A 27,349-nucleotide genomic window follows, 5' to 3' on the forward strand; every position below is an offset into this window, starting at 1 on the left:
TCTCCTTTTCCTAGCAGTGATTGCACCACCCATAAACTCATCCAGAAAATAATAAAATAAAATAATAAAGGGATTTGCTTTTGACTATGAGAAAGCACAAGATCTTCAGCAACAGAAGTGGATCTTTCGTATAAAAAGGAAAATGAAAATAAAGGGCGAGAGGATCAAAACAAAAATAAGGAAAATTGCTTTATTGGTAATTAAAGTTATTAGCTGGTCCCTGTGGTAAAACGAGTGATGAAAAACAGATAACTCTTCTTACATCTCATGATGAGTGGGAACATTTATTGAGCTGCAGGCAACTGCATTTTATTTTTGGTATAAATCAAAAAGGGGCTGTTTGTTCAGAGAGAACTGTGTTTCTCTAAAGCTGTAAATTCTTGCAATTGCAATTCTTGCAATGGTTCCCTTTTAGTGGCGATCTGGTCATGAACAACATAAAGCTGCAACACAACATAATGTAATGTAGGATCTGACTTAGTAAAAACCTAAAAAACCTCATTCATAAACAGGAAACTGATAAGTTTGTAGCATAAACCTATTCGCTGGAATGTTCAGGACAGTTCAGTTACACAGCAAAAAGCATTGAACACCAAGCAGAGCTCTTTATATTTCTCGTATACGAGGGAGGCCCGATCCAAGTGACGTTCCTTCCACTTGACCCCAGTTGCTCTCGTCCGCTCCCTCGTAACACTGCTGTGTGTGTGTGGTCAGAGTGTGACCCTATAAACAACTTCCCTAAACCTGCTGGTCTGGAAGCCCAGCAGTTCATCTAAAGAAAAGGCACTTAGACTAAAACAGATATAGATATGTTTATCATACCACAAAACAATAAGCGAAGGTACGACCTCTCCCATGCTCCCAGGATGTGGGTGTGGATGCCAGAACACTCTGGAATGCACACAAAGTCTTTGCAGACTATTAAGGATCAACCCTCTACCAACATGACATTGATTATAAAACTCTAAGCATATATGAGTAGATATTTCTAAGCATAAATGACAATCCAACAATATAAATCTAACAGAAACAGGTCATAATAACACAGTAATCAAAAGATATACAAATAAGTAGCCTGCTACTAGGAAAATGTGAAACTGAAATCGCAACATACAAAACCATACTGAGAGTTAATTTTAAGTTTTTTATTCAGACGGGAAGCAAAAAAAAAATCTGTCTGGCAAACCTTTTTTCAAGCAACCCAAACAAAACTAAACACTCAAACAAAAAAGTTTTGGACTCTCAAACCCTTCGTCTTCTCTTCTCCCAGCCCAAACAGCGCACCTCTCTGTCTTCATCCTTGGATGTCCAAAGGCCGGTCAACCACAGCTGTGAGCCCAGCGAGGTGAGCTCTTCCCTCGGCTACGCCAGCTTCAGCACCAGTCCCCCCGCCAGCCCTCCGCTCAGCCCCAACCAGGAGGACTCTGCAGGTTCCAACGACGACTGTCAGCTCACAGGTAAGAAGCATTAAATGCCCTTTACCTTCAGTTTTCCAGTTACAAAACAAGATGATCATTATTGAAGGCCTGAGCCTCAAGTGAGAACAAGTCTTTTACCTGGAATGTAATGACATCTCACTTCCCCGAGGGGAAGGAGGGGGAAGCAACACAGATATCTTCTCTAAGGAGTAATGCTGTGCTATTTATATAACCCTTTGCATTAATGTAATGGCAGCAATCAAAGCTACTAAAACACTTCTTCCTGTTTTAATAGATGCAAATTAAGACTGAGTAACTTTGGAATTAAAGGGGAAGTGTACAAGTTTAAGGTGGCATCTAAAGGGCTGTTTTAATTATTTATTGTTCTATGAGTGTCTTTCCTAACTAATTTATCATTTGGTCAATTAAGAAAAATAATTAAAGAGATTTATTCATTCTTTGCTGCCTGACCAAAAAATCTGTCATATCAGTTTGATGAAAAATAACATGGTTGTGAATAATGTGGTTTTTTTGGATATTCACTAACATGTTGCCTGAATTATTCTTTATTTTGGGATTAGTGGTGTTTTATCATCAGAGGGGTCTATTCTCAGTGAAGCATCTGTAGAGAGGGAGTGAAATGTGGTTTGAGCTAAAATGAAAGGGAATGTAAAATCTGTTCAGAATATTTAAAATGCCACATTTCTCATGTGTATAAGCCAGCTGGTGTCTTGGTGACCTCCTCTCTTACTAAATATCTACTCTAATAATGCATAACGCACATATTTTATCTGAAAGTGAATATAATGACTGCTTGTATGTTTCGCCATGTGGTGCATTATTTTTCTTGCACTTGGGTTGCTCATTATAACATAGCTAAGCCCACCTTTTTTTTTTTTTTCCTCATGTTTTCCTTTTACATGTTGTCACTGTTGCCTTGGTGTAAGTGATGCTTAAACTCTGACTGCATAGGAACCAAATAAAACCCTAATCTCTTTGTCCTGGGTCCCAGGAAATTGAAATCATATTTCTACTCATTCTATTCTGGTGGCCATAACCAAGTGGCAAGCACCTTAGAGGCTAAGAACATGTCTGAGAACAGCTGGAAGGTGTACAGAGTGCACCATGAAAGCTGGATCATTTCTGACTGAGATGAATTAGAGATCATGATCCAGGCTACACTAGGCAGGCAGACAGTTTAGCAACAGCAGGAGAACACTTTATCTTTCAGTTAGGCAATGCTGACTTCATTCATCAAAATAAATGAATAATATCTCTATTTGCTACTACTTGCAGATGCTGGAGCCACTCAAGCTATTGCTGAAAGGATAGTCATATTATTAGTGCAAACATATTAAAAGATGCCAGTTTGGGTTTGTTTGCATTCAAAGTTATCAGCACATCCCAACACAGACACATTAGCATGATGTTTTTAGATTATATGCCATTTTAACTTCTTAAACTGTGTTTGCATAATCTGCCCTAGACTTTGTTTTGACGAATACAGCCACACCAGCTACTTTTACACAGCATCAATTACTGCAGGTTGGCTCTGACACCGAATGCTCAGCGGTTAGTTAGACCTGTCGGGTAATGCAGGTTCACGGTTATGAAAATGCAACATTTTCAAAACTCCCATTTTCCACAAGCAGCGTGTTCCTCTCACTGGCAAAAATAATGGATTATAATGGATTCCCAGAGGACTCGTGATTTTCTCCTCATCAAAGAAACACCGGTAATTTTCCAAACAGTGAGAATTTAGTCAGATGAAAGCATGTGAGCAACCAATCAGCCAGGTGATCTGGAGACTACAAACTTCAGACTTTCCTCTGTCTTTTCCCTTAAAGCTAAATGCATCAATGCTTTGCAGTTGTTAACATTTTTTTAAACTTACTATTAAATATTCACCAAAAATCTTCTTTGCTTTTGCATAGAACTCCACTAATCATGGCAAGCCAGTGAAAATGAATGTATTTAGCCTGATATATTCACCATTTTAAATGCTTGTGGGGATGTAACGAACAGATTAATGTTAGAGATTAAACTATTACTACTGAATAAATCATGTTAAATATATTCTTTTTAGTCTGGCCTTTAAAAAGCAAGATTTTAGGGTAACAATATAGCAGATGAATCGCACATCTGTTCAGCTTTGATGCAAATCAGGATGCAAGCTTGCTGGCTATCTTAAAAACTAGGCTCTGAGACATCAGCAAAAAATTCTCTGTTAGTCCAGTGGGGAGTCGCTTTTACTGTCACACCAGATGAAACACTGTTTCATCATTAGATGCTCTCCCCCGCTGAGTTTCAAAGTTTCTTCTCCAAAAGGAATATTCGGAGTAATGAATGAGGTGTTCATTTAAGAGTCCCGTAATCAGTGCATCTGAGTCTTAAATCTGCACACGTGCACATTTCACTGCATTTATTTAAGCTCACAAAATAAAAAAGTAGCATAAATGCTAATTGATGCAAGCATGTTTACTATTCATGTGCCCCTTTTTAAAAAATTGTGACTGCATATTTATGAGTTTGACACATTTTTAACATCATGGACTTTCCATTACCATGTATGTCTCTGTGTAAATTAGGGAATATTTTTGAATATTCCTTAAATTATAAAAAATCAAGTCGTTCATGCGACGATTTCTACTCCTGGTTTTATGTGTGTATGTATAAGGTGGCTATAATGTAAAAATGGCACTTTAAGGTTTGATGGTAGTTAGCAAACAGGAGAAAAGTCAAAAGTGGAAGACTATTACTGTCACGGTCTGGGGGGCAGACCGTGGGGGATGTTGGAGAAAGGACCCAAACGCTGGACTTAATGAAATGAACAGTGGGTTTATTTACAGTGAGGTAAATGTACACCACACATTGAATCTCCAAAAGTGCTCCCTCGACTCCCGTGACGTGTCTTCTCCCAAGTGCTGGTATCCCGTGCTCTCTGCCCCTGTGCCTTCACACACCCCGTGTGTCTTGCAGTCCTGTGTTCCACTCTCCTGAGGAAAAAACACAGACACAGCCGTTATGGCACCAACTCCAGCAGGCATACACTGACCAGCACTACAAACACTGACATGGAGTCTAACTCAACGATCCTGCGCCGGAGGAAGCTCCATCGCTCTGTTAAGTAGCTCCCCCGACGATCCTGATCAGAAGCAGGTGTGTGGTAAGCTAGGCGTGACCAGCAGCTGGCAGGGCCACACCCATCAGGCCTGCAGGTGGCTGTCCTTCATCCTCCAGCCTCACACACACACACACACACCAGCATGGAACACAAGAGCACAGTGCAGCAAACATACATCCAATACACTAATAACAATAAAGGTCCACACTGTTCACGAACCCCGAGTCCCCGGCACCGGGTCCGTGACAATTACAGCTGTCAAAATGTTCTGAGAAATAAAGAAAAATGAGGCTCCGCTCAAACGTCACCAGGTAAAGCTAGCATGACAGATGTACCAGAAATATGCACCACCACTGGAGATTAGAAGTGGGTGAGTGAATAGTTCTAAGTCAACACTGAATATTATTTTTGCTTGAAATACCAAGTCCTACAGTAAATCCCCCTTTTTATTAAAAAATAATTTTTGTACGTTTATGTCGGCACAATGTAATATTTAATTTTCAATATTTAATTTAAGTATTTCTGTATTATGAGATATTTATTTCTGACCTTCGTTTCCTTGGTGTCATTTCCTAGAACCTCGTTTGTGTTACCATAGTGATAAAATCCCTGTTGTCATGGAAAAGTGGTGGCCTTGGCGATGGTTAGCTTGTGACGTGGTAATACTTCCTTCTCTCACCTGGCTTTCAGTCCAACTGTCCCTCACACCCGCAGCTATCGGGCTTCCAACAAAAGAGGCAAAGCAAGGGAAGCTGTCCAGGCAGGAGACATATTCGAAGTGTGTGTGTCTTTGTCTGTGTGTTTCATCCGGGAGCAGTTCAGAGACCCTGCTAGACTTTGATCTGAGTAGAGCCTCAGCAGGGGAAAAACACATTCATTATCAATCCACAGGTGCATGCACACAGACACACTCGCGCGCGCGCGCACACACTCATGCACACAGGCGTAAAACTGAATGAGACATCTTCATCTAGTATTCCTATTGAAGCATTGCGGTGGTATTTATGTTACAAGACTGTGTTATTTCCCTCTTAAAGCTACATAATGAGCCTTGGCCTGTCACTGATATCTGGTGGATGACTTCTGAGGACAGAAACTGAGGAGCAATTATTGATCACAGTCTCGAAAATCTCTTCTTTTTGACTTTTGAAAACATTGCCTGACACTATGTAAATATATCGGGCATGGATAGTGTTCATAGTTGAATTGCTGAGTGGATACATAAAAATTTAATGGCTTGCAAGAAGGTTCTCGTGCTTAAATAGGTTATCAGTGGCTCATTTAGAATGCACAACCACTTAAAGTGTCTTTTGGACACTGTTGCCTAAAAGGCATCCCACTTCTCAGTGCATTGGATCAATGCATTGATCCTGTACTTAATAATTATGCATCCAATTATTGGTTGAATGAATGCAATAACATATACTGTACTATGTAAGATATTTGCTCTGTTCATAAATATTGAAAGATGAACAGAGTGACAAACAATCAGTTAAATTACATTCCAGGTTATTTACAGTCATGATTGGCTAACTTACTCTAATTGTAAATCTTAAGAATTTACCATATTCAAAAAGGAGTAAGCTAAGTGGCTAATCATGTATCTGTAACATTTTAATCATGAGCTGTTCAAACTTTTTAATACATTTTTATTTTCATTTTAGAAAACATACTTTTTCACTCTCCTGGAGAATAGGCACGAGTAGACTGATACCACTCATGTCCTTATTTGTAGACTGTAACTACTACTATTGTCTATTGCCTAAGTACCTAAAGGCTGAAGTTCCTTGAGTGACCACTTGGTGCTGGTTCCAAAAACGAGTCAGTTCTTATAAACTTGCATCGGACCTGAGATAAAGTTTTCTCAACTTCCAGGCAGGCAACTGAAGCAACTACCAGTGAGAGTAAAGATTACTGTTGATTGATACGTGACCTGGTAGTAAATACATAAATACATTAGATGGTCACCTAGGCAGCTGGAGCGTGGAATATCTGCAAGCAACGAACTGTCAGCTTTAATGCGATATGCAATGAGCAAATGGTTCCCAGCGTGGATGTAGCTTAAACCTGTGAGAACAGAAAGACTTTCCCAAAAAGAAAGTTTCTTTCTGAATGAAGACACAGTTGTGACTGACCTGACGTCTGCAGAGAATGTATTCCAAAGAAAAGGACCACAGTAACTGAAACACTCAGCACACTTGGATCTAATAGTCACAAGATTTGCACCTGGTGACCTGAGAGGTCTAATTGGGTTATAGACACTGAACCAGTCGGAGATGTAATAGTGAGCCAAACTATTGAGAGCGTTATGAACTAATAGAAGCATTTTAAAGGTAATTATGTGTTGAAATAGGAGAAATGACTTTAACACTGGGGTAATATGTTCAAATTTCCATGTAAGGACTTTGACTGCTGTTGTCAAAGTTGTACTATTGATGGTTTGGATAGTCCAGCAAGTCGAGTGTGACAAAAAGCCGTTCTGATGACCTTATTGATATGATTATCATAACTCTATTTATCCAGTATTATGCAGTCTATGGATGGACCTTGTTAAGTGCAGGACTTCATGGTGGCCGGATACATCTTTTATTTACAGTCCATGTTAAAGACAGAGTATATATTAGAGACTCACTAGCTTGGCTCTGTTAATAGCTGATACATTATCCCGTTAACCTCTAATTCTTTTTACAGGATTGATGTGTCATATCATTTCTTGATGGGTGTGACAACTTTTAACTCTGTTCTCCAGAAAACAAGTAAAACATTTTTTTTCTTTTACTTAAAGACTTGATTAAATTTACTTTTCTTGATTAAGTCCTTGGAACTTAGTCTTTGGCTATAGGTTAAAAACATGAATCAATAAATCCATTTTATCTCTATTTTTCAGGAGGAAGCATCACATTACTATTTTAACCTTTAGAGCATATAGAAAAAAATCTTGTTATAAAAACTGGCTGCTGATGCAGACATACTAAAATTTTACATTCTGGGGGAGGGATTGTCTTCTTATAATGGATGTGTAATGCCTTATCATCCTGCTTATGAAAACCTATTATATAAGTCCTACAGCACTTTATAGATGCTGCCAGTAATGCCTTCTAAATATGTATACCTCTATTTGTTCCACTCTTTCTCTGGATGTGTGTCTCCCTCACTCTCCTTGCTTGAAGTTCCAATACCAGGAATAGATTGGCACCCATTTATTTTTCTATTTCATTTTTTTTCCTCTATTTTTTTTCCCTCCTCCGTCTTCTTCTGCTACGCTGCTCATCCCGCCTGCTCTCTCTACTTATTAGCTTTATAAGGCCTATTGTGGGGTTGCCATGGTAACAAGTGGCTTACAGAGAGAAAGAGAGACAGCGAGAGAGAGAAAATGAGAGAAAGGAGTATATATGTATGTGGGTACAGAAGGCAAAAAGTCACAGAATTCAGAGGATGCCAGTGAAAAAGAGTGGGTGAGAGAGAATGAGCGTCTAATGTTGCAGAGGGGGTGGGGGAGCCTGGTGATGAACAAAATTCAGGCAAATAGAAAGAATGAAATGTGAGATTTCAGGGGGCTGGTTTGAGAAATTAGGACAAGAAAGTGAAGGGAACACGTTTTTCCTGGCATTCCATAAAAGGTCTTTCCTTCCTCCTGCTACACATCTGTCTGTCCTCTGATTATTCCTTTCATTCCTCCCTTCAACACTGTGTACTTTCCTTCAACCCGAAGCAAAGTATGCAGGTGTCAGCAACCTGCGTGGGCAGTTGGACTATAAGGATTCCTATTTATAACCCGATCCATCCCTGGTGCTGCTGTTACACTACATAACTAAAGTTTATGTAGTGCTGGACACTGCTTTGAGAGGATATTCCTCCAGCGCAGACCAACAAGTCTAATTCAGTATTAAGCAAAGTCAGTGGAACTGTCGACGCAGTTGTCCTTAATGAATTATGCAGTGCCCCCTGCGACAAGTCAGCAGCAAACAGGCATAAATCTTCAGGTCTCTATTTATTCCTCTGAGAGCTGTTCAGCTTTTTATGCACTCCTTATTTTGTTATTTTCCATGTAATTTAAATGGCAGTTGTTTTTTGTCTCTTGCAGAAGTTTGTCATTACATTAAAAGCAGCAGTAATCACCTGACCTACCAACGCTAGGTCAGGTGATTCATGTAGAGTTAAAAGGGATCACTAAAAGTGATTAACCCACAAAGACCTTATCTTGCTGTTTCCCTCAGATTTTTTGCTCGGGACGTGGTGTAAACCAAAACAGGGCAAAGTACGACTTCAGCTAAACACTCAGTTTAGTCCTTGATGCTATAATTTATTTTAGTTATTTCTGTGCATTTTGCTAAGAAAATGGGAAATAGGTGCAGCAATGTATTGAAAAGGTGCAAATATATACCGAATTATAGTATATTATATTATATTATATATAGTATTATAGTCTAAAGGAAAGATCACTCTGGGGGAAGATAGTCTTTCTGTAGGTTAACCTGCTGGTAAGTCAATATTCAGTCTGACTACTTTTATTCTTTGTTTTGTTGTTTGTCGAGATGATCCTACGCTGCTTAAGTGATGCTGAAGTTCGGGCTCTGTGAGGCCAGTCCATCAATGATAGTGTTTGATGGTGTGTAATCCTACTGAGGTATGTTTTACTGCTTTGGCTCTGTGTAAAACATACCTCAGTAGGATTTTCTGGATCATATTTATGGTGAAAAACAAAGTAGTTGCCCATCAGACACTTTCCATGGTGGATCAAAATCTGACAGCACTTCATAATTTAATCGGTTTTGACAAGATCCCCTAACAGCACTGGGTGAATGTAGCCTGAAGCCATGACAGAGCCTCCACTGTGTTTTAAAGATGGCTGTAGACACTCAGTCATTCTTCACTCCATATGACATGTTACCTCTGATTTTCAGTCCAGTTTTTGTGTAATTTGGCATACCTCTGCTTTTTATTCCTATTTGTTCCTATTTATCCTATTTTATTCCTATTTAGAAATGATGCACAATGCAGTTGAAATGCTTGGTTTACAGCAAAGTTTTGGCAAACATAAGATATGCGTTCGATGAAGCTTTTGAAGAAACTGGAGCAAGAGTCAATATACCGCATTCGTAGCTTCTTCTGTTCCATTTATAAAAAGTAAATAGAAAATTGAACCATGTTTCATGTTAAGACAGATGGTAAATTACCCAAAGAGCAGATCTGTTATGCAGCTGCTAGATTATCTGTAAAGGGTTTTTTCTTTTCATCACTCTGTCTTCATGACCTTATCTTAATAAACTGAGGTTAGTTTGTAAAAGGATTCTCTGAGATAGGTGAAGCCGCCCCGATTTAGTATAAAGAATTACATTTTCTTTGGTGTGTTATAAAAATTAAAAAAAAAATCCTGCCTAAAAACTTCATATTCTCCTCATAATGCAGCTGACACACAAAGCGGCTGAGTAATCGATGATCTCCATCAGTTAATGAGCCGTAAATGGCAAAGCGATCAACTACTCAGTGTGCGAGTGCTGCTCTTGCTGTGTGTTTACTTGAAAGACTTAAGTTCATTAGACTTCCACTGCTTGATTCAGTCCTTTGTTGTGAACTATCACACACTCCACTTGTTCCCTGTATAAGGACATTCTTCTGCACAGATGCAGGTCTGTCGGCCTGCTGCGTGTAATTATTAAGTCATCGTCACAGTCAGCAAAGCCTTTGTTTGGAGCATTAATTTGATACTCATGGACACACACACACACACACCTTAGTTACCTTAGCTTTCTCCTCACCTTCCTTTGTCAACACACATTTGAAAGAGTTGTCTTTTATTGCATCTCTTCTGACGTAACCTCAATAAGAAGAAAGAGGTTCTAGACATCTCATTAATATTTTAATCAAGACCTGAGATAAACTGAAGCAGAGACACATCATGCAAGTTTTCCCCTGCGGTTCTGGCCAGGTTTAATGTGCTGAATGTGTCCCCTGTTGTGTGGCAGAAGTGGTGAAATTATAGTGCTCCTCTTGTTACTTTTTCAATCAGGTTTGAAAGAGGATCAATCAAAGATAAAAGCTGTTCAGTCAAATTTGAAAGGTAGAGGAAGAAAGAGATGAAAGAGCGTTTAGCGGTTATGCAGTTTGAGCTGTATTGCTTCTGTCTCGTGTGTGTAAAGTTTTTTTTTAATAAGTGCGTGATTTGGTTTTATGCCATACATGCAGTTTTACACTAAAGTTCATAAGGTGCACTGATGCAATCCAGTGCAAAGCCTTGCAGTGCAGCAATCCTTTTTATTTTGTACTCATGGTCTGAGTAGAAATTATTAGAGCTATGTCAACAGACTGTTTGACACAGAGTGGGATCATATGTGAGTTTTTGGACAGTCTTGGTAGTAGAGTGTACCGCCCTAAGGGTGCAGCACTAATTAACTGCTCAGTTTCATTAATGAGGTGGATAGTTTTGATCACACATTCACTCTCCGTCTTTAATTTATTTTTCGCCTTAGGCAGTTTTGCTACCAAACAGGTTCAGGACAAATGTGGATTTTGTGTGTTCGAAGGGGATTTTAATAATATTAACCCATCTCAGCCTATTGCAGCTACATATGTATCAGTAGGGCTGTTCAATATAACGATATATATCGGATGACGATATAAAAACGTCTATCGTTTTGTTTCTTGGTCTCGCAAAATAAACTGTTTACGGCAATATTTTTTCATTATTTTGATGGTCACTGTAGTGGCTACATTAATTTCTTAAAGTTCTCTATTTCTCTTATATTTAATATAACCACACTACCGATGGACAAGCGCCTGTTTTTATGCGTTGTGGTTAGCAACAACGACGGTAACACCATCGCCTGTCCGCTTGTTTATGTTCCACATAAACCTTTCACAATAAAGCTCAAGATCCTGTTGAGACTTTTCAAAATAAACTGAATCACATGAAAGAGCAGATTATTTACAGATGAGAAGTAAAAAAGAGCCGCCAGGTGCTAAAAAAATAAACCTTACACTCAAACGTTGGAACAGGCTTTTCCCCGCAGCACCCTGTGTAATAAATACTCACAAAGAAAACGGCGGCCGTTACAACCTATGTCTAAAAATGTATAGTTTCATGCATCGGTTAAAACACTTGACTCCAGCTACATGAAGCGCAGCTGGAAATACTTCACGCAAGTCGAGCTGCCCGAGATTCACAGAATTTACAGAAAATGTTACATTTTGTGATTTATATCGTTATCGGACGATAGAATTCTTATATCGGGATATGAGATTTTGGTCATATCGCACAACCCTATGTATCAGCATATGTACTCATATTCACCAAGATAAAACCTTCTTTTTACCTAAAACATGATAAACATAAATAAAACAGCAAAATATACAGTGGGTAATTTGGAAAATGTCTCCTAACATGCTAGCTGTTATTCCAGCTGAGCAGCTTCATTGTTTGCAAAAATGGCTGCATTGACTGCAACACATGTGGCAACGTATTATAGTGTAGGATCACATCTGGGCAGATGGTGTTGTTGAGTGAGTCAAAGCCTTCACAATAAGGTTTTAACTAGTTTTTGAAAAATATTGATGGAAAGTTAATAAACGCTGAGCCTTTCATTCCCCCCCCCCCCCCCCCCAGCGGTGTGTTTGCCCAGGAAGTGGGCAAACACACCGCTGCATAACTCTGAAGCTGTGTCAACCCTGTGTCAAAGAATATCAGCCGATATATTGACAGTTTGTTTTTTTTTTCTTCATAAGAATGAGTTTTGTCCCCCAAAAATACAAGAAATAACAGGAAATACTCAAATATAAAAAGTAGTTATTGAGATGGAAGTGTATTACAAGATCAGTCAATAGCTCTCCTTGGAGTCATGATACTAGGGATGAATATTAAGGAGTCTGTGATCTCCTCACTTTTTGTCTGGCACACAAAACTAACACAAAATTTTATGCATAACTTAGAGTTAGGGTTACTTCTTATCACGGATGACTCATAAATCTCATCTGGCTAATAGAGACACTGTGACTGCAGACTCTCGCATTGGCTGTGTGATTTTTATTTGTTTCTTTATTTTTTTTAGTTCTCATTGAGTCTTTTCAGTAACAAGCCTCTTGAAAATCCATGCAAACTGAAATCAACAATGTGCATGAACATTATTAAAACACCTCATTGCTATGTAACTCCTCTTCTGTGCCTTCTTCTCTTTGTATTCGGGCTTAAATCTCTGTCACTACTTTGTGGTTGGGTTTTGAATAGAAGGACCTGAGGTGATGATGAGTCATGTTTGGAAGCTCTGAACACAAAAGAGGCTCACGCTGATACCCAGACAATATTCAAAATAGCTCGACAGAAGGTAGCAGAATTTAGAGAGATGCACAGAGAAACTCGCCTTAAGAGAAGCTTTATGGAGAAGTTGTATCTGGTCTGCAGTGCTTTGGGTTTTTTTGGCATGCTACAGTTATTGCAGCATTATAAGACATATATAAAGATAAAGAAAAAGCAGCACAATTCTTTAGAAATGGGTAACAGGGAGTTACATTTCATATATGTGTTTTTTCACACCCTCTAATCACAGTCTCAGACACTATTTCGTCATAGGTGCTGAAGGAAAGTTATGTAGAAAGTCACTTTTGGCGTCTGTCCTGTGACACACTGGGTTTAGTCAGTAGTGATGTGGTTCTCTCACTCCCAGCTTTGAACATTTGGACCCTTGTTAAAGTTCCCTTGGCGTCACATTCACTGGGCAATCTCTCAGTGTGGAGGGTTGTGAAGGGGCAGATTATTATTCAAGCTGCAGTCTGTTCCTAAACTTACCAAAGTTTTGGTAACTAAGTATCAGCAAAAATAAAAAGCAAGTTAAAATGAAGTGAAGCAGAGTGCAAAGCATAAAACTGTCGGTTGGTGATTTATGTCCACAAATGGGGCATTATTCACTGACAGTTTGTAATTTATAGCTTTTTAAAATGCTGTTATTTCATGGCCAGTGTTGGCATGGTCTCTCTTTTTGATGAAAGAAGTCAGAGGAGAATGACCAAACAACAGACAGGAGGCTATGATTTACACAGGCTCACCAAAATTGGACACCAAGACCAGGAAAATGTTGCCAGTCTCGCCATGAGCCTCAATGTTTGCTGCAAATTTCAATATTAGGCTCAGAATAATGGCGTAATGGCGTAAACAACATGAGATCATGGATCTGTCATGCCTTGTATTAACTGGTGATGTGGGGGGATTATTTTTTTTTTTTTTTTTTTTTTTTTTTGGAAGACCTTGGACCCGAGTGTTGCTGCTAACCATTTCCATCCCTTTATGGCCACAATGCACCATGTCAGAAAGTCCAGATCCTGCTTCCTTGAACATGACAGTGAGTTCAGAAACATTAGTATTTAAATGGCCTCCACAGGCACCAGATCTCAATCCAACAACACACTTTTGTATGTAGTTTAACAGGAGATTCTCATCATGGGTGTGCTGCTTCCCACACTTTGCTAAATCTATAGAATGAAGCATTAAGGCAGTTCTGAAGGCTTTCCAGCCTGATATTAGTAAGTTGTACCTACTAAAGAGTCCTGTAGCATTTGAAAGAAAGGCAGCATTTAGACTTCCTGGAAATGTGCTGACTTTGAAGGGTGGTAAAGAAAGCTTGACTTGAAAAATCGGTACCTTTTGTGAGTTTGTGACCATTGGATCTCTTTATATAAACACTAAGATGATCGGTGACTACATTTTAATTTGCGAAGTTTCCTTTTGTATTCTGAAAATCTCTAAAGCTGTTAAGCATTTATGTGATTTTTGGATAGCACGTATATATAAAATCTAAATTTCTAATCACTGCTGATCTCGTATTAGTCATTTAACTGTCACCATCCTCTCCTGTCTCACATAAGCTGAATGAATGAAATTTCAGTGACTGCCATCATTCTCAACTTGAGAAGACCTGAAAAAATGGGTTTTAGCAGACAAAAGACAGTCACTGTGGCAAAAAAAAAAACCCCTCTGCATATTTGAGTTACGAGTGAAAGTGTGAATTCAATATCTCCAGACTGGCCCCTCTCTGCCTTAAGGCTGGGTTTAGATACGTACAGGCTCTCAGTAATGAAGTAACGCTCTCAGCAGGGAATCCCTATCGCTTCTCCGCTACCCACGGGGCAGAGTTTAGCCTGACCTGTTTGCACCTGTTAGTGTGGCGCTAGCTCTAGTGTCACAAACCCGAGGCCAACTTTCAGCATGAAAAGATGAAGATAAGGAAAATGCCCCTTAACCCATAACTCAGATAAGAACTGTTTGCCATTCATTGTCTTCTTATTGTTTTGCTCGCTTGCTTTTGGGTGTGTATGAGAAATAAAGAGGATATTGAAAATACAGTCTAATATTAACTTGACATTCGTGTTTGTTAGAAACCTCACAAATGCACACACACACACTTGTCCATGACAATCTCTCGGTAGTTTCCAGTCTTTTTAGTATGTGTAATAGACTGAAATTCACCTAAGGTACCAAATTGGCGACCACCTAACCTAAAAACTAATTTGTTGATTAGGATCGTGGAGGCGCTTTAATTTTCTGGGCAGCAGGCATCATCTTTCACAAGCTGTGAAAACATAGTGATGATTTTAATTTTTACAGACAACGTGATAGCGTGATAATTTAGGAGTTTGGTGGAATTCAGAGACCCTGCACCACGGAGGCTTAGGCTGGAAATCATAAATACTGTTGTGTTCAGTGTAATAATAATACTCACATCAGAACAGCCAGCTATAATAAAGTGCAGGAAATGATGGTGACAAGCCTGTTACAGAATTTGGGATTCAGATTTGGTCAATCTGACACAAACAAAAAATGCAGTAAAGGTGTAATCTCCACTGAGAACAAGAAATGTCCAGCCGAACATAATGGGGTGTGGTTTAAAACCAATTAGCCATGTATGGTGAACTAAAATAGTTAAATACGATGAAGATAAAGGTGATTATCAGCCTCATGATTTTGTGTGATGTATTATGTGGAATAAGCCATGTAAGGAGCTACAAACACTAAATTTGCTTAAATCCAAGATAACCACAGTAGAGTGGTGTTACTGGGTGCTTTCTACCTTGTGTCCAAGTGTCACATGCATATCTCTAAATAAGTGTCTAAATGAGTTTCCTATTCTTTTATATTAATGAGTACGTATCTTTGGAAGTAAATGAATACATTTTATATCAATATGTGTAACAGTGAATTCTAAGTATCTGTTAATTTGGTAAGCCAAGTTATTTTTGCCATAATCCATTTAAAATGCATTTATAATGACTATATACAGTGCTTAACACATTTCTTAGACCAGCACCCAGTGTGAGGTCTATCCCACAGCTGGCCTAAATGAACAGCATTGGTAATTACCAAAATCTTTCTTATGCTTGTGTAATTTCCCAGCTCTTTAATTGAAATTATAATATAAATGCTAAAATATAATTATTGTTTTTAATCTGTGAATTTATCATCATTATTAGCATTATTATTATTATTATTTAATTAAGATGCCCAATTACAGTTATTTATTGTATTCTTGAAGATAAGAATATTTTTGTGGAGAATGATATGCCTGATTAATTTCTTATTTGAAGTGAGGACCAGTGTGCCATTTTTATTTTGACATAAAAATGTGAATTCAGTCTGCTATTTGCCTAATAAATAACAATATAATTTTTAATTTAAACAAGTTTTTGACAGATTTCTACAATTTTTTTTGCCTTTTTTTAAGGACAGGTTGTCTAAACAAAATTGTAAAGCACTGTAAATACATATAGGATGATATTAGCTCTGTAGGATAGTGAATCAGGCTGAGTTGAGTTTGAAGGACAGGTGCATTAGAGAATGAGGACCAGAAGCTAATTGAAACATAATCGAGAGATGTTCCATCTCAATAAATCCACAAATAACACTGGTGAATATTTTCAACAACAGACCTTTTCTCGAGCAAATTGTAGTCATATTTTAAAAACCACAATGTAACCTTTCTGAGTTTTTTTTTCCGAGAGTCAAGAGTCATCCTATAGTATGGGACCTATCAGGAGATTAGTCATTATGTTATGCTATGTTCAATCCTGTGACACAAGTAGGAGTTAAAAGCAAACACTGTAGGTCATTTTTCCTTTGTAATCCCTTGTGTGGTTTTGAATCCCCAGGTTCTTAAACATTTGGTGTAAAGCTGGAAGAGTACAACTGAAACCTTTCTGTTTCTTGTTAAGTGTACTTGCGGGACCTTAGCTAATGATTCTGACATTTCCAACAACCATTGAAGGAAACATTTATCTAGCTCTCACATGTAACCCACTGAATCCCATGTTGCTTTAACATTTTCTTAAATCAATGGCATCAAATCATTTGCTTTCATCATCATAAGTCCGAGCAGACTTTTACAGTCCCACTCAGATGGGGGAGGGGTTTGCTCGCCTAGCCTAAGACTAACCTAATGTAAGCTTGGTACCCAAGGCTCCGGGAGCTGATAATGATTTATCCAGGCCTGTGGTGCTTAGAAAGTAGGGCTCAGTCTTTAATCTCAGGAATGACTGACAGTTCAGATATTACTCTGTAGTTTTTAATAACAGTCAGTGCGGCGCCACATGAGATGGAGCAATGAACGCAACGCTATCAGATATTGGGATCGTTTCCCAGCCCCTCCTGCTACCTCACACACAGAAAGAAAAACACCCCATTGTATGAGAAGATGGTGAGTTTGTGCAACCGTCTGCATACACCTCCACTGTCCCTTGTAGAGATTAGTCAACAAAATAAGATGTGTTGAGACCTCTCGCCGCAACTTTTTTTGACCTGTCCGTGTAAGAATCAATAATGAAAAAGGCTTTATTAGATTTCTGATAGAGTTTGCAGTAGAAACTCAACTTGCAGTGGACTGCTCCGATACTTTGTAGATTGGCCGACTTTATTATGATAGAACAAGCCTTACTCTTATTTTCTGCAGTTTTGATATATAACCTCCAGCCCTGTATCCTTACCCTTTTATTTCTCTCCCTCACCCCTCCTCCCTCAATCACTCAATCCTTCATTCTGTCACTCCCTTATTTCTCTAGCCGCTTTCACACACTCTGTCTGCCTGTCAGTCACTGGTCTGTGCCCCTAGCCTTCCCCCTCACTTTACACCAGCCTTGCTGCCATTTGTCAACCTTTCTTCTGTGTTTTGGTTAGTTGTTTTATTGCGACAGTATGCCTGTGCATTACTCATTTGCCTTTCCTTTTAAAATGTGTTTTCTATTAGATAACCTCCCTCAACCTCTCTACCGCATATCTCCATCTCCATCTTCTGCAATTCATTTTTCACCTTTTCAGCCTCGTGCTCTAGGTTGTTTTCCCTTTCAGTGCTGGCCTGCAAACTGTTATGCCTCAATGAAAGAATATTGTCTTGCCTCTTTGTCAAGCTATGCTGAGTCTTCCAGCTGTTTCAGCTTTAACTAGATTTATTTACTGTAGAGAGGGTTTAATTTAGACCGGGGTTGCATTATACACCACTGTGGAATTGAATCTTACTTCTATAAAGTGATTACTTGCAAGAGAATATTCATTTAAGGAAGAACGCTTACTTTTACTTACTAATATGAGCTGGTGAAAGGAAAAAGTTTTCAAATTCGATATGATGTTAGAAGCTCTAAGCAGGTTTTGAGTTTGCGGTGTACACACAGTGAATAAGCAATGAATTTAGGGAACACTCAAAATTGTCAGTGTGCACACTAAAAACACTTGACTTCTGAGTGTGCTGCTAATGCATGCACGATACACCGCTGAACATTACAACCCACTGCAATTGGGCTTGAAGAGGATCTTAGGAAACAAAAATATTGCTTTTTATTTGCAAAGATTAATTTGGAGTCCTATTCGGTTGGTTGCACGTGCATGTGTACCTCTTTTTAATGAGATTATCTGATGTCATAGCAGGAAAAGCACAGGTGTAACTAATGATGCTAATTTATACCACTTCCAGACCTTTGAAGGAGGCTCAGAGTCATACCCGACGGGGTTCCCTCGTTGAAACGGAGCCATTGTTAGTGTTATTAGTTAAGCCTGTGTTTGTTCTGCTATAACAAGCTGTTCAGAAACTGAATCATTAATATCATTAATATCTTCTCTTCACTCATCACATGTCAGTTTTAGATTAGAGCATGGTACCAAAGAGGTCTCAAAATTTCATAGCAGATACACTGCCTGGCCCAAAAAAAGTCACCACCAAAAAAAAGGTCACACCCTAATATTTCATTGGACCACCTTTAGCTTTGATTTCAACACGTAATCGCTGTTTCGATAAGCTTCTGTAATGTCACAAGATTTATTTCCAACCAGTGTCGCATTAAACCTTCACTAAGAACTTGCGTTGATGATGGAAGCGTCTGACCACTGTGCAAAGCCTTCTCCAGCACGTCTGGACACTGTGGTGGCCAATCCATGTGTGAAAATGATGTCTCATGCTCCCAGAACCACTCTTTTACAATTTGAGCTTGATGAATCCTGGCATTGTCATCTTGGAATATGCCTGTGCCATCAGGGAAGAAAAAACCCATTGATGGAATAACCTGGTCCTTCAGTATAGTCAGCTTAAGTCATTCTTGGAACACATACTGTTGCTGAACCTAGACCTGACCGACTGCAACAACCCCAGATCATAGCACTGCCCCTACAGGCTTGTACAGCAGGCACTAGGCATGATGGGTGCATCACTTCATCTGCCTCTTTTCTTAGCCTGATGCACCCATCACTCTGGAATAGGGTAAATCTGGACTCAACAGACCACATGACCATCTTCCATTGTCTTTTTTTTCCGGTTTGCCTCACTGACTAGTGTTTTTTTTTTTTTTTTTTTTTATGGCTACACAGCTGTTCGGTCCCAATCCCTTGAGTTCCCTTCGCATTGTGCGTGTGGAAATGCTCTTACTTTCACTATTAAACATAGCCCTGAGTTCTTCTGTTGTTTTTCTACGATTTGATTTCACCAAAACTTTAAGTGATCGCTGATCGTGATCATCCTGGAAGATGATGTGTCCCCACTATCCTTCCACTTTTTAATAATGCGTTGAACAGTTCTCAACCCAATTTTAGTAGTTTCTGCAATCTCTTTAGACATTTTCTCTGCTTGATGCATGCCAATGATTTTACCCTTCTCAAACACACTAACATCTTTTCCACAACCACGAGATGTGTCTTTCGACATGATTGTTTATGAAATGAGAAGCAACTCATTGCACCAGTTTGCAAATAACTTGTTGCCAGCTGAAAGATAATCACCTATGCACCTATAAGAGGCTCGTACCTATTTGCTTAGTTAAATCCAGGTGGCGATTTGTTTTTTGGTCAGGCAGTGTGCTATCCAGTGTTTCCCGTGATGCAGCTGCTTCGGAGAGACAGGTAGCTCACACACCCCTACTCACCACCCACTACCCCCATGTTCAGTGTTAGCTACAGTAGGTTGACAATTTGTCATCAACTTGAGTAACTCTGTCCTCTCCTCTCACTGGCTGTCCTCTACTATTGTGCTCCATGTTCCACTCTGACCCGCCACCCGCACACTGACAACATAGCAGGGCAAGCCGAAAACAACAACAACAACAACAACAAAAAAGCAAGCTATTGCTGAATTTCTACCTGAAACAAAATCAGCTGAGGTTCTTTGCTCATCAAAGACTGTTGAGGCATCCGCTGACCATCTGTCCCTCCACAGTCCCACAAGGATTGCTACTCCTTTCATAGTACTGCTAAGCTTCTAAAGAACCTTTAACATAGTGATCACCTAATGGGTCTTCTTCTTCATTCTACAGGCACTCAAGAATCACTCCTCCTTCCAAAGTATGTAGTGAAATGGGATTCATTTGTCCTGGATGTGAGCGTCTATGAGCTACCTTAACTTCTCAGTGGGTTTTCAGTTCCACTAGTTTGTGTAATATGGCCAAACAATGACTTTTTTATGTACTTTTAACATTACAATAACATGTGACTTGCGATGGATTATGAGCCAGATGAACAACTTTAAAATAACTCATTACTGGTCCATATGATGTCTGCTACATTCTGTAAATATGTGTATGTTCTAAAGAATAATTAACCCAATGCAAACTGTTTATAGTGCTACAGAGAATGTTGGCTGTACGCAGAAAATCAGTGCTGCAGGCCCAAAGTATTTGAACTTTCAGGAAGTGTTATTCCCAAGCAGCTGCATTTTGAGGTGGTAAAGGGATTTTCCTACAAGTAAATTAAAGCTCTCAGACACTGTGGGTAAAATTACAACACAAAAATAACATGGTTAGGTTTAGTTTACACTTAAAACATTGAGTTAGGTTACCTGGAGGTTACCTGGTTACATCAGTAAGCACATGACTACAGTGGAGGTGATGTGGTTGTGCTTACCACAGCAACAATAATATTGTTGTCTGCCTGGAGCAGGAAAGCTAATTCCCTTGTTCCAGTGTTTTGTTGATCTACTCCAGCCTTCTCCTTACCAGACGTTGACAAATTTAACATTTTCTGCTGATTTGTTGGCTATAAAAATCTATAATGAATTTATTTGGATTCTCTCCCAGCTATCTTGAACATTTAGTGTGTATATTGACATTTTACATTAAGCTTAATTTAGTCACTTCTCAGTCCTAATACATAATACACTCAATACCTCTTTTGAATAAGAATAGTGTGTTGAATTGATCTACAACCTGTAGGATGTGCTGGGCAGCTATAACACTAAAGAACTCCGATAAATGAAAAGTAGTAGAAACAGCAGGAGCATTTACGTAACGTACACTACATACAGTAAATACAGCTCTATTTCTCTCCCTCTCTATTTTTTGCTTATTCTCTATGGAAAAATAGAAGGACGTGCACAAGTGAAGACTTTTAGTGTTTAAAAGTCGGTCAGCAGCCACCTTTACAGTTGGCATTTAGTTCTAATTATGACAAATCTGTATTTATTGCACAAACATTTACATTGCTGCTGCTGTTTGCTTTCAGTTGAAGATTAGTTCCTGGGCTGTCCCGTTGCATGCCACAACTTGTGTGTATTTGTGTGTTTTCATACTAGTGTCGCAATAAAAAGCAGGTATGCAGTGATGCAGCTGTTGTGCGATTCCTAGATATTGGCTGTACTTAAGCGAGGGCAGGGTGCACACAGTTTGACGGCTCTTTAGTTAGAGCTGAAACTAGCCTTGGATCTCCAGGTAAGAAACACACACACGGACACACACAGCCTTACTCAAAGACACTGAGGATGGTGAGTGAAGACTGGACACTCAGGAATGGATAAGTAATGAAGGTGAAAACAACTCAGAGGGGGAATCTATCGATTGTTTGCAGGGGAAGAAGAAGAAAGAAAAGCATAGTTAGCTGCCTGTTAGACGTATTGGTCTATTTATACTTTTTTATAGAACTTTACTTCTGTTTTTTTCTTCAAATCAAAAATCTGCTCGGCTTTTGTTTTGTTATTTTGTTTGTTTTCTGTCTCGATAAACAACTTGCTGATTTGATTGCTGTGTTTATCCACTGTACACTTTTCCCCTCCTTCTCCTGGAGGTCAAAGGCACTCAGCTGCCCGATGACTGCGAGAGATGCTGGCGCTCGCTGTTGCCATAGTTACGGGTAGACTCACCTGTTGCCAACTTTTTCATTTTTATTACAAAGAGGGGAAGTGAAGGGAGCAAAAGAAATTCATAACAGGGTTGAGAAAGGCACGTACAGAAAGAAAAGCGAGGGGAGAATGATCTTAATGATGCCTTTTAAGGGCCAATTCAGTTACCGCATCTCATGTGAATATTCTGACACATAATTTAAAATAGATGCATTTATGTTTTATGTTGTAAGCATTCGCTGTGTGTGAGATAGTGATAAGAGATGGCTAGGCCTATGGGGAATGACTCGCTTTTGGAGCCTCCCTCAGAAAGACCATTCAAAGTATGTCTTCTTATGGATGCTTCTGCTCGATCAAAGTAACACACTGTGGACAATGAGAGAGAAATATTAAGATCAGAGGTCAGGGGGATTACTAATCTTTTGGCTGCTTTGTCCCATTTATCCTGAAAAAATGATGGGGCTTAATAATCCGAAATGCTTTCAGTTGTGTAAGAAATAATGACATTTTCAGTAGATGCAATACTCAAGGATGAGTCATGGTTTCATCCCTCATTACCTGAAATGTGGATGGGTGTGTTTTGCGGTGCAGTCAACATGTCTGTGTTTGAGGGGCCCCATTAATGATGTTTTTAGAAGAACTGAATCATCTCCTGTTTCAATCATAGTGAGCAATTTTAGTTGGCAACTTTATGCTTTCTTTCCGCTTTCTTTTCTTTCTCTTTCTTTCTCTTCTTCCATTATGCAGTTGTTGCATATTGATGTGTGGCTTGTTGTGCAGAAGGCAGTCAGAGAATGCTTGCAAAAACTGGCTGACAAACCAAGACATTGACTGTCTGTTTGTTTGGGTCGAGGATGTGGCTGGCAGCGGGGGTATGCAGTCAAATGATTGTAAATTCAGTGTGTGTGGGCCGGTGAGGGTACATGCCATTATTCCAGTGACAGTTTTGATTACAAGAGTGTAAAATTTTTCTATTTGTTCAAACAACTGTATTTGACTGTTAAGAGTTATTAGGTGTGTGTGTTTATGTGTGAGGAAAAAAAAATACTTCATCAATCAATGGTCAGACTGTTTCCTTGGCCTGGTGCACAATCTTAACACAAAGTGACCGATAAGGGAGCGAAAGGAGGGTCGGGGCTCGACTAACACAAGAAATAAACCCTTTTTCTTACCAGTATTATAGTTTAATCAGGAAATGAATGGAAAATGAAATCTGATTTTAGAAACCTGCCTTGGATGCAAAGCAGTGAAATCAGTTGTTTTTATTGGGTTTTTTCCCCTCAAAAAATGGGAAATAGGTGCAGCATAAAAGTACATAAGTGATACAGTTTATAAGGGGAAAACAGAATCTGTATAATTCTAATGAGCTTGAAAGTCAGTATTTGGTATGACTTTATTCATCAACACAGCCCGAACTTAGGCAGCTTTCTTGTCATTTCTTTAAGCAGTCTTCAGGAATAGTCCTTCAGACATTCAAAGCTCTTCCTTGGATGTTGACTGTTTTTTGTTTCATTCCCTGTAAAGATGATCCCACACTGTTTCAGTAATGTTGAGGTCTGGGCTCTATGGAGGCCAGTCCATGACTGATTGTGTTATGTGTGTGTTTTTGTATACAGGTATGCTTTTACTGCATTTGCAGTAATGAAGTAATTGCCAGTCAGATGCTCGGTGGATGTCAAAGTCTGTTATTTTCACAGTGGGTGTAAAAACATGAAAGATGGATTTAATAGTAAAGTCAGTGCAGGGGCGGAGCAGCTCCTTTCTAACCTGAGAAATTAACTAACTAGTTTTTGTTTGATTCTAAGCCTCTCCTTTACTACACTCTCATATTTAGTGTAAGATTTGTCATGAGTCTGAGAATGTGGCAGTTCTGGTGAAATTACATTTTTCCTAATGAGCATATCTTTTTAAAGAACATGTAAACATACACGACTTAAGTTGTAACTAATGGAGATGTAACTATAAGCATTCACTGATACAATAATAGTCAAGTATACATAGAACGCGTGCGTACACAAACACACACACACATAAAGAGTCAGAAGCAGCTTTCCAACTGCTGCACACAGACAGAGTGAGTGGACGTCTAAAAGCATCCCCTGACACTTTAAAATAAAATAAAAAATACTCAAACCACATCGATGGTCTGAGAATATCTGTCTGGACGAGTTCATGCATACATGTAAGTTCAGATGCACAAGCATGCCATTTGCACCCACACAGTGAAGGCGCAGAGGTGCAAAATGCAAGTCTGGAGCCCTTTTACTCCTCTGAGAAACAAACAGTCTTCTACAAGGGAAGCAGAAGATGCATTACCCTGTTCTTATCTTCCTGTTTGCAGCTTGTGTAGTTTTTACTTTTCTTTCTCTTTCTGTTATTTAATGAGTCCTTTATTCTATACTTGCTGTCTTGTATTCTTGGAATAAATTCATTCATTTGTATCATTGTTTTGGCATTTGACTCAAATACAATGCATATGCTTAGGTTAATTTGAGTTAATGGTAATCAAATTTTTTTGTGCATGTGTCCTGTCTGCAGACGACATCCCTTATCAGCGAGACCCGACTCCTCCTCCTCCTCCCTGCTTGTCCTCCAAATCAAACGCTCTGTCACAGGACCACAGGAAAAGCCACATCCCAGAGGAGTTTGCAGGCCTGCTTCATGGATCTTCTCCAGCCTGTGAACCCCCCGATACACCTTACCACCTTTACAGCCCCAAATCCTTTAAAAATACAGATGTCCAGAGCAACTTTCTGCAGACCCCTGAGTTCAGCATTGTGATCGGCGGAGGAGCCAGTCAGGTCTTCTCCCGGCCAGGGAGTGAGTCATACTCTCAGAGCTTAGCCAACGACACTCGAAAGCCACAGGTTGTGTACCGGACTATCTTCCACACCAAGGTCAACCAGGACCAGGCCCAACCCAGAAACTGTGAACAGGTAGATCTGCCTCGTGGATGGTCTACCCTGAGCCACCCACCCTCTTGTTCCTCTGGTCAAAACGGAGAAGTTGCAGATTTACGGGGAAGCCAGACAGGAGCGACATCCAAAGACAGTTCACCTGGGATTGGCTACGAGGAAAGGGCTTGCACCCTTGGGAGGATGAGGTCCATGCCACGCAGTGTGTTGGACCTGCAGCTTTCGAAATCTCTTTCCAAGTCTGATTCTAACCTAGTGGCAGTGTCTCCCATACAGGTAAGTTCTCGCTACCTTAAAAGCGTCATTCTCTATGCAGCCAGAGCACTAAAAAGAACATGAATTCTGCGATTTAGATTAATAAGAGTTATTACCAAGAGTCTTTCTTATTAAGTGTTTCTGAGAATTCATTTGACATCATAAGTAAAACTTCACTCTTTTTAAACGTCTGCACAAGCAAAGAAGTCTCCAGTATTGTTGTACTGAGCACAAATGCAAATATCGTAAATATTCACTTATATAAAAATAATTTGCATCTTGCTGTGTCATGTGACTTCATAAACAGAGCAGAAACCAGTCCAGCCAATTGGATAACTCATCAATCTGGGTCACAATGTTCTCTGCCGCAGCACATTTTATGAGACTTCTGTAATTCATTGTAAATAAATCATGAGAATACATAATCTGTTTGATGAAAATAGTGCCATTACAGCTGAAAGTTTGATGAGCACTGAACGGACTTATTTTCAGTTTTAGTTGTTCATATTTTTAAGGTTAAATATTTGGCAACTTTTGTTTTGCATCTCGTATTTGTGCAGTAATTAAGCACAAAGGGTTTTATTTTGTTTTTTTTTTCTTACAGGAAGAGCACAGCTGGGGGTCCGGATCACGGGGCCAGGGCCCTGGAAGTCCGAGCCCACGTGAAGGCGCCAGCCCGGAGGGGAGATTGGAGAGAACGCCGTCTTTCACTGCTGAGTGGGAAGAGGTAAGAAGACAGTTTTCCTGACATGCACAGCTTATCACCCAACATTTAGCATCAGTTGCAACATTAAAGAAGAAGCCAAGTTGTCAGCGCCTCTGCTCTGACACTGCATTTATTTTGGTCAAGTGAACCGTCTCAGCAGGAAACAGTTGAAAACTCCGCACCCACAGCAGTGAGCTGCTTCAATTTTTCCTCCTTTTGAAATACACTCGGCTACTACAGTGCAGAAGGAGCCCAAGTGCTAATTTAACATGCTCACATATTGATTTTGTTCTGTAACCAGCAATGAAGCTGCGGGGAAGACCCACGTATCTGAGAGAAGGAAGTTTCTAGTTTCTATTAAAGAGATGCGGTCCAGGGTGCTGCGTGCTTTGGTCTTGGTGTGTTTGTGCCCGGGGTTCTTTCAATATTAAAGGGTCTCTGACACAGATGTGATGTATTGACTGGACACCACTGTTTGGATCCTTATAACCATTTGGGGTCACAGACACATTGACTTCTGCTCACTCTTCACGCCTCAGAAAAAAAGCACTCGTTGCACCCTGACACACCCAGAAAATGAAAAGCAAGTTCCATCACACGTAATCATGGGGATGCCTTAATTAGTCTCTCTATTTTTAAAGTAACTCTAATGCATGTCAGTGGAAGTCCATTTGTGCATGCCTTTCCACATTTGCATGCACATGTTCATTAATTACTCCACGCAGCTCACGACTTCCTGATGATGATGAATTGCCATATGGAATTTTCCACAGTTCTCATATTTCTTTTTCTGGATAATTGCATGCTGCGTGAGGAAGAGATAAGGTTAGATTGGCCCCGGGGAAATTTAAGGTTGGTAAACAGGGATTTCAGAGGAAAAAATAACAAAGCTGCTCTATATCTATCACATGCTCAGGAAAGTGTTGCATTATTGAGAAGAGAGAAGTGGCAAGGGACATTCCATAACAGTCAGTGATTTGAAGATCATTCTCTTTAGTGCAACAAGCTGAAAGGTAGTCCAATATGCTGGTTTATACAAAAAATATGGTTATTTGGGGGGTTCTTCTTGGTCAAAATCTAAACTCAAGTGACCCAGATTAGTCTCTTAATCTGAGCCTGGCACATGAAACATGGGTTGCATTAGTTTTATTTTGTAGGGGAGCTAAAGTGTCAAGCTTAAATACTCCAGAGATCTGCTGTAGATCTAGTAAATGCATCTGATCATATTTGGAATTAGGACCTGCAAACTATTTGACATTTCTTCAAAGGTAACCATTCTATCCCTGCTTTGAATGACTGTGCATTGTTATGGTAGATCTGCTAGAACTTGCATTGTGCAGATGATATTGATGAACTTGCAAGAAAAGATG

The 27,349-nt window shown here is 39.5% G+C and overlaps 1 protein-coding gene across 3 annotated transcripts in view; it reads left to right on the forward strand.

Annotated features, from left to right (window-relative positions):
* Window positions 1–27,349, forward strand: part of anks1b (ankyrin repeat and sterile alpha motif domain containing 1B) — a 277,926-nt gene that overhangs the window by 185,207 nt on the left and 65,370 nt on the right. For all 3 annotated transcript variants that reach the window (XM_004548325.5, XM_012918365.5, XM_023152666.3), the window contains exons 13-15: window positions 1,271–1,457; window positions 24,642–25,294; window positions 25,878–26,000. In XM_004548325.5, coding sequence (XP_004548382.3) covers window positions 1,271–1,457; window positions 24,642–25,294; window positions 25,878–26,000 — 963 coding nt within the window. The remainder of the gene's footprint in view (window positions 1–1,270; window positions 1,458–24,641; window positions 25,295–25,877; window positions 26,001–27,349) is intronic.

Source organism: Maylandia zebra, linkage group LG17 (assembly GCF_041146795.1).
Source record: "Maylandia zebra isolate NMK-2024a linkage group LG17, Mzebra_GT3a, whole genome shotgun sequence".
NCBI classification, from domain to species: Eukaryota; Metazoa; Chordata; class Actinopteri; order Cichliformes; family Cichlidae; genus Maylandia; species Maylandia zebra.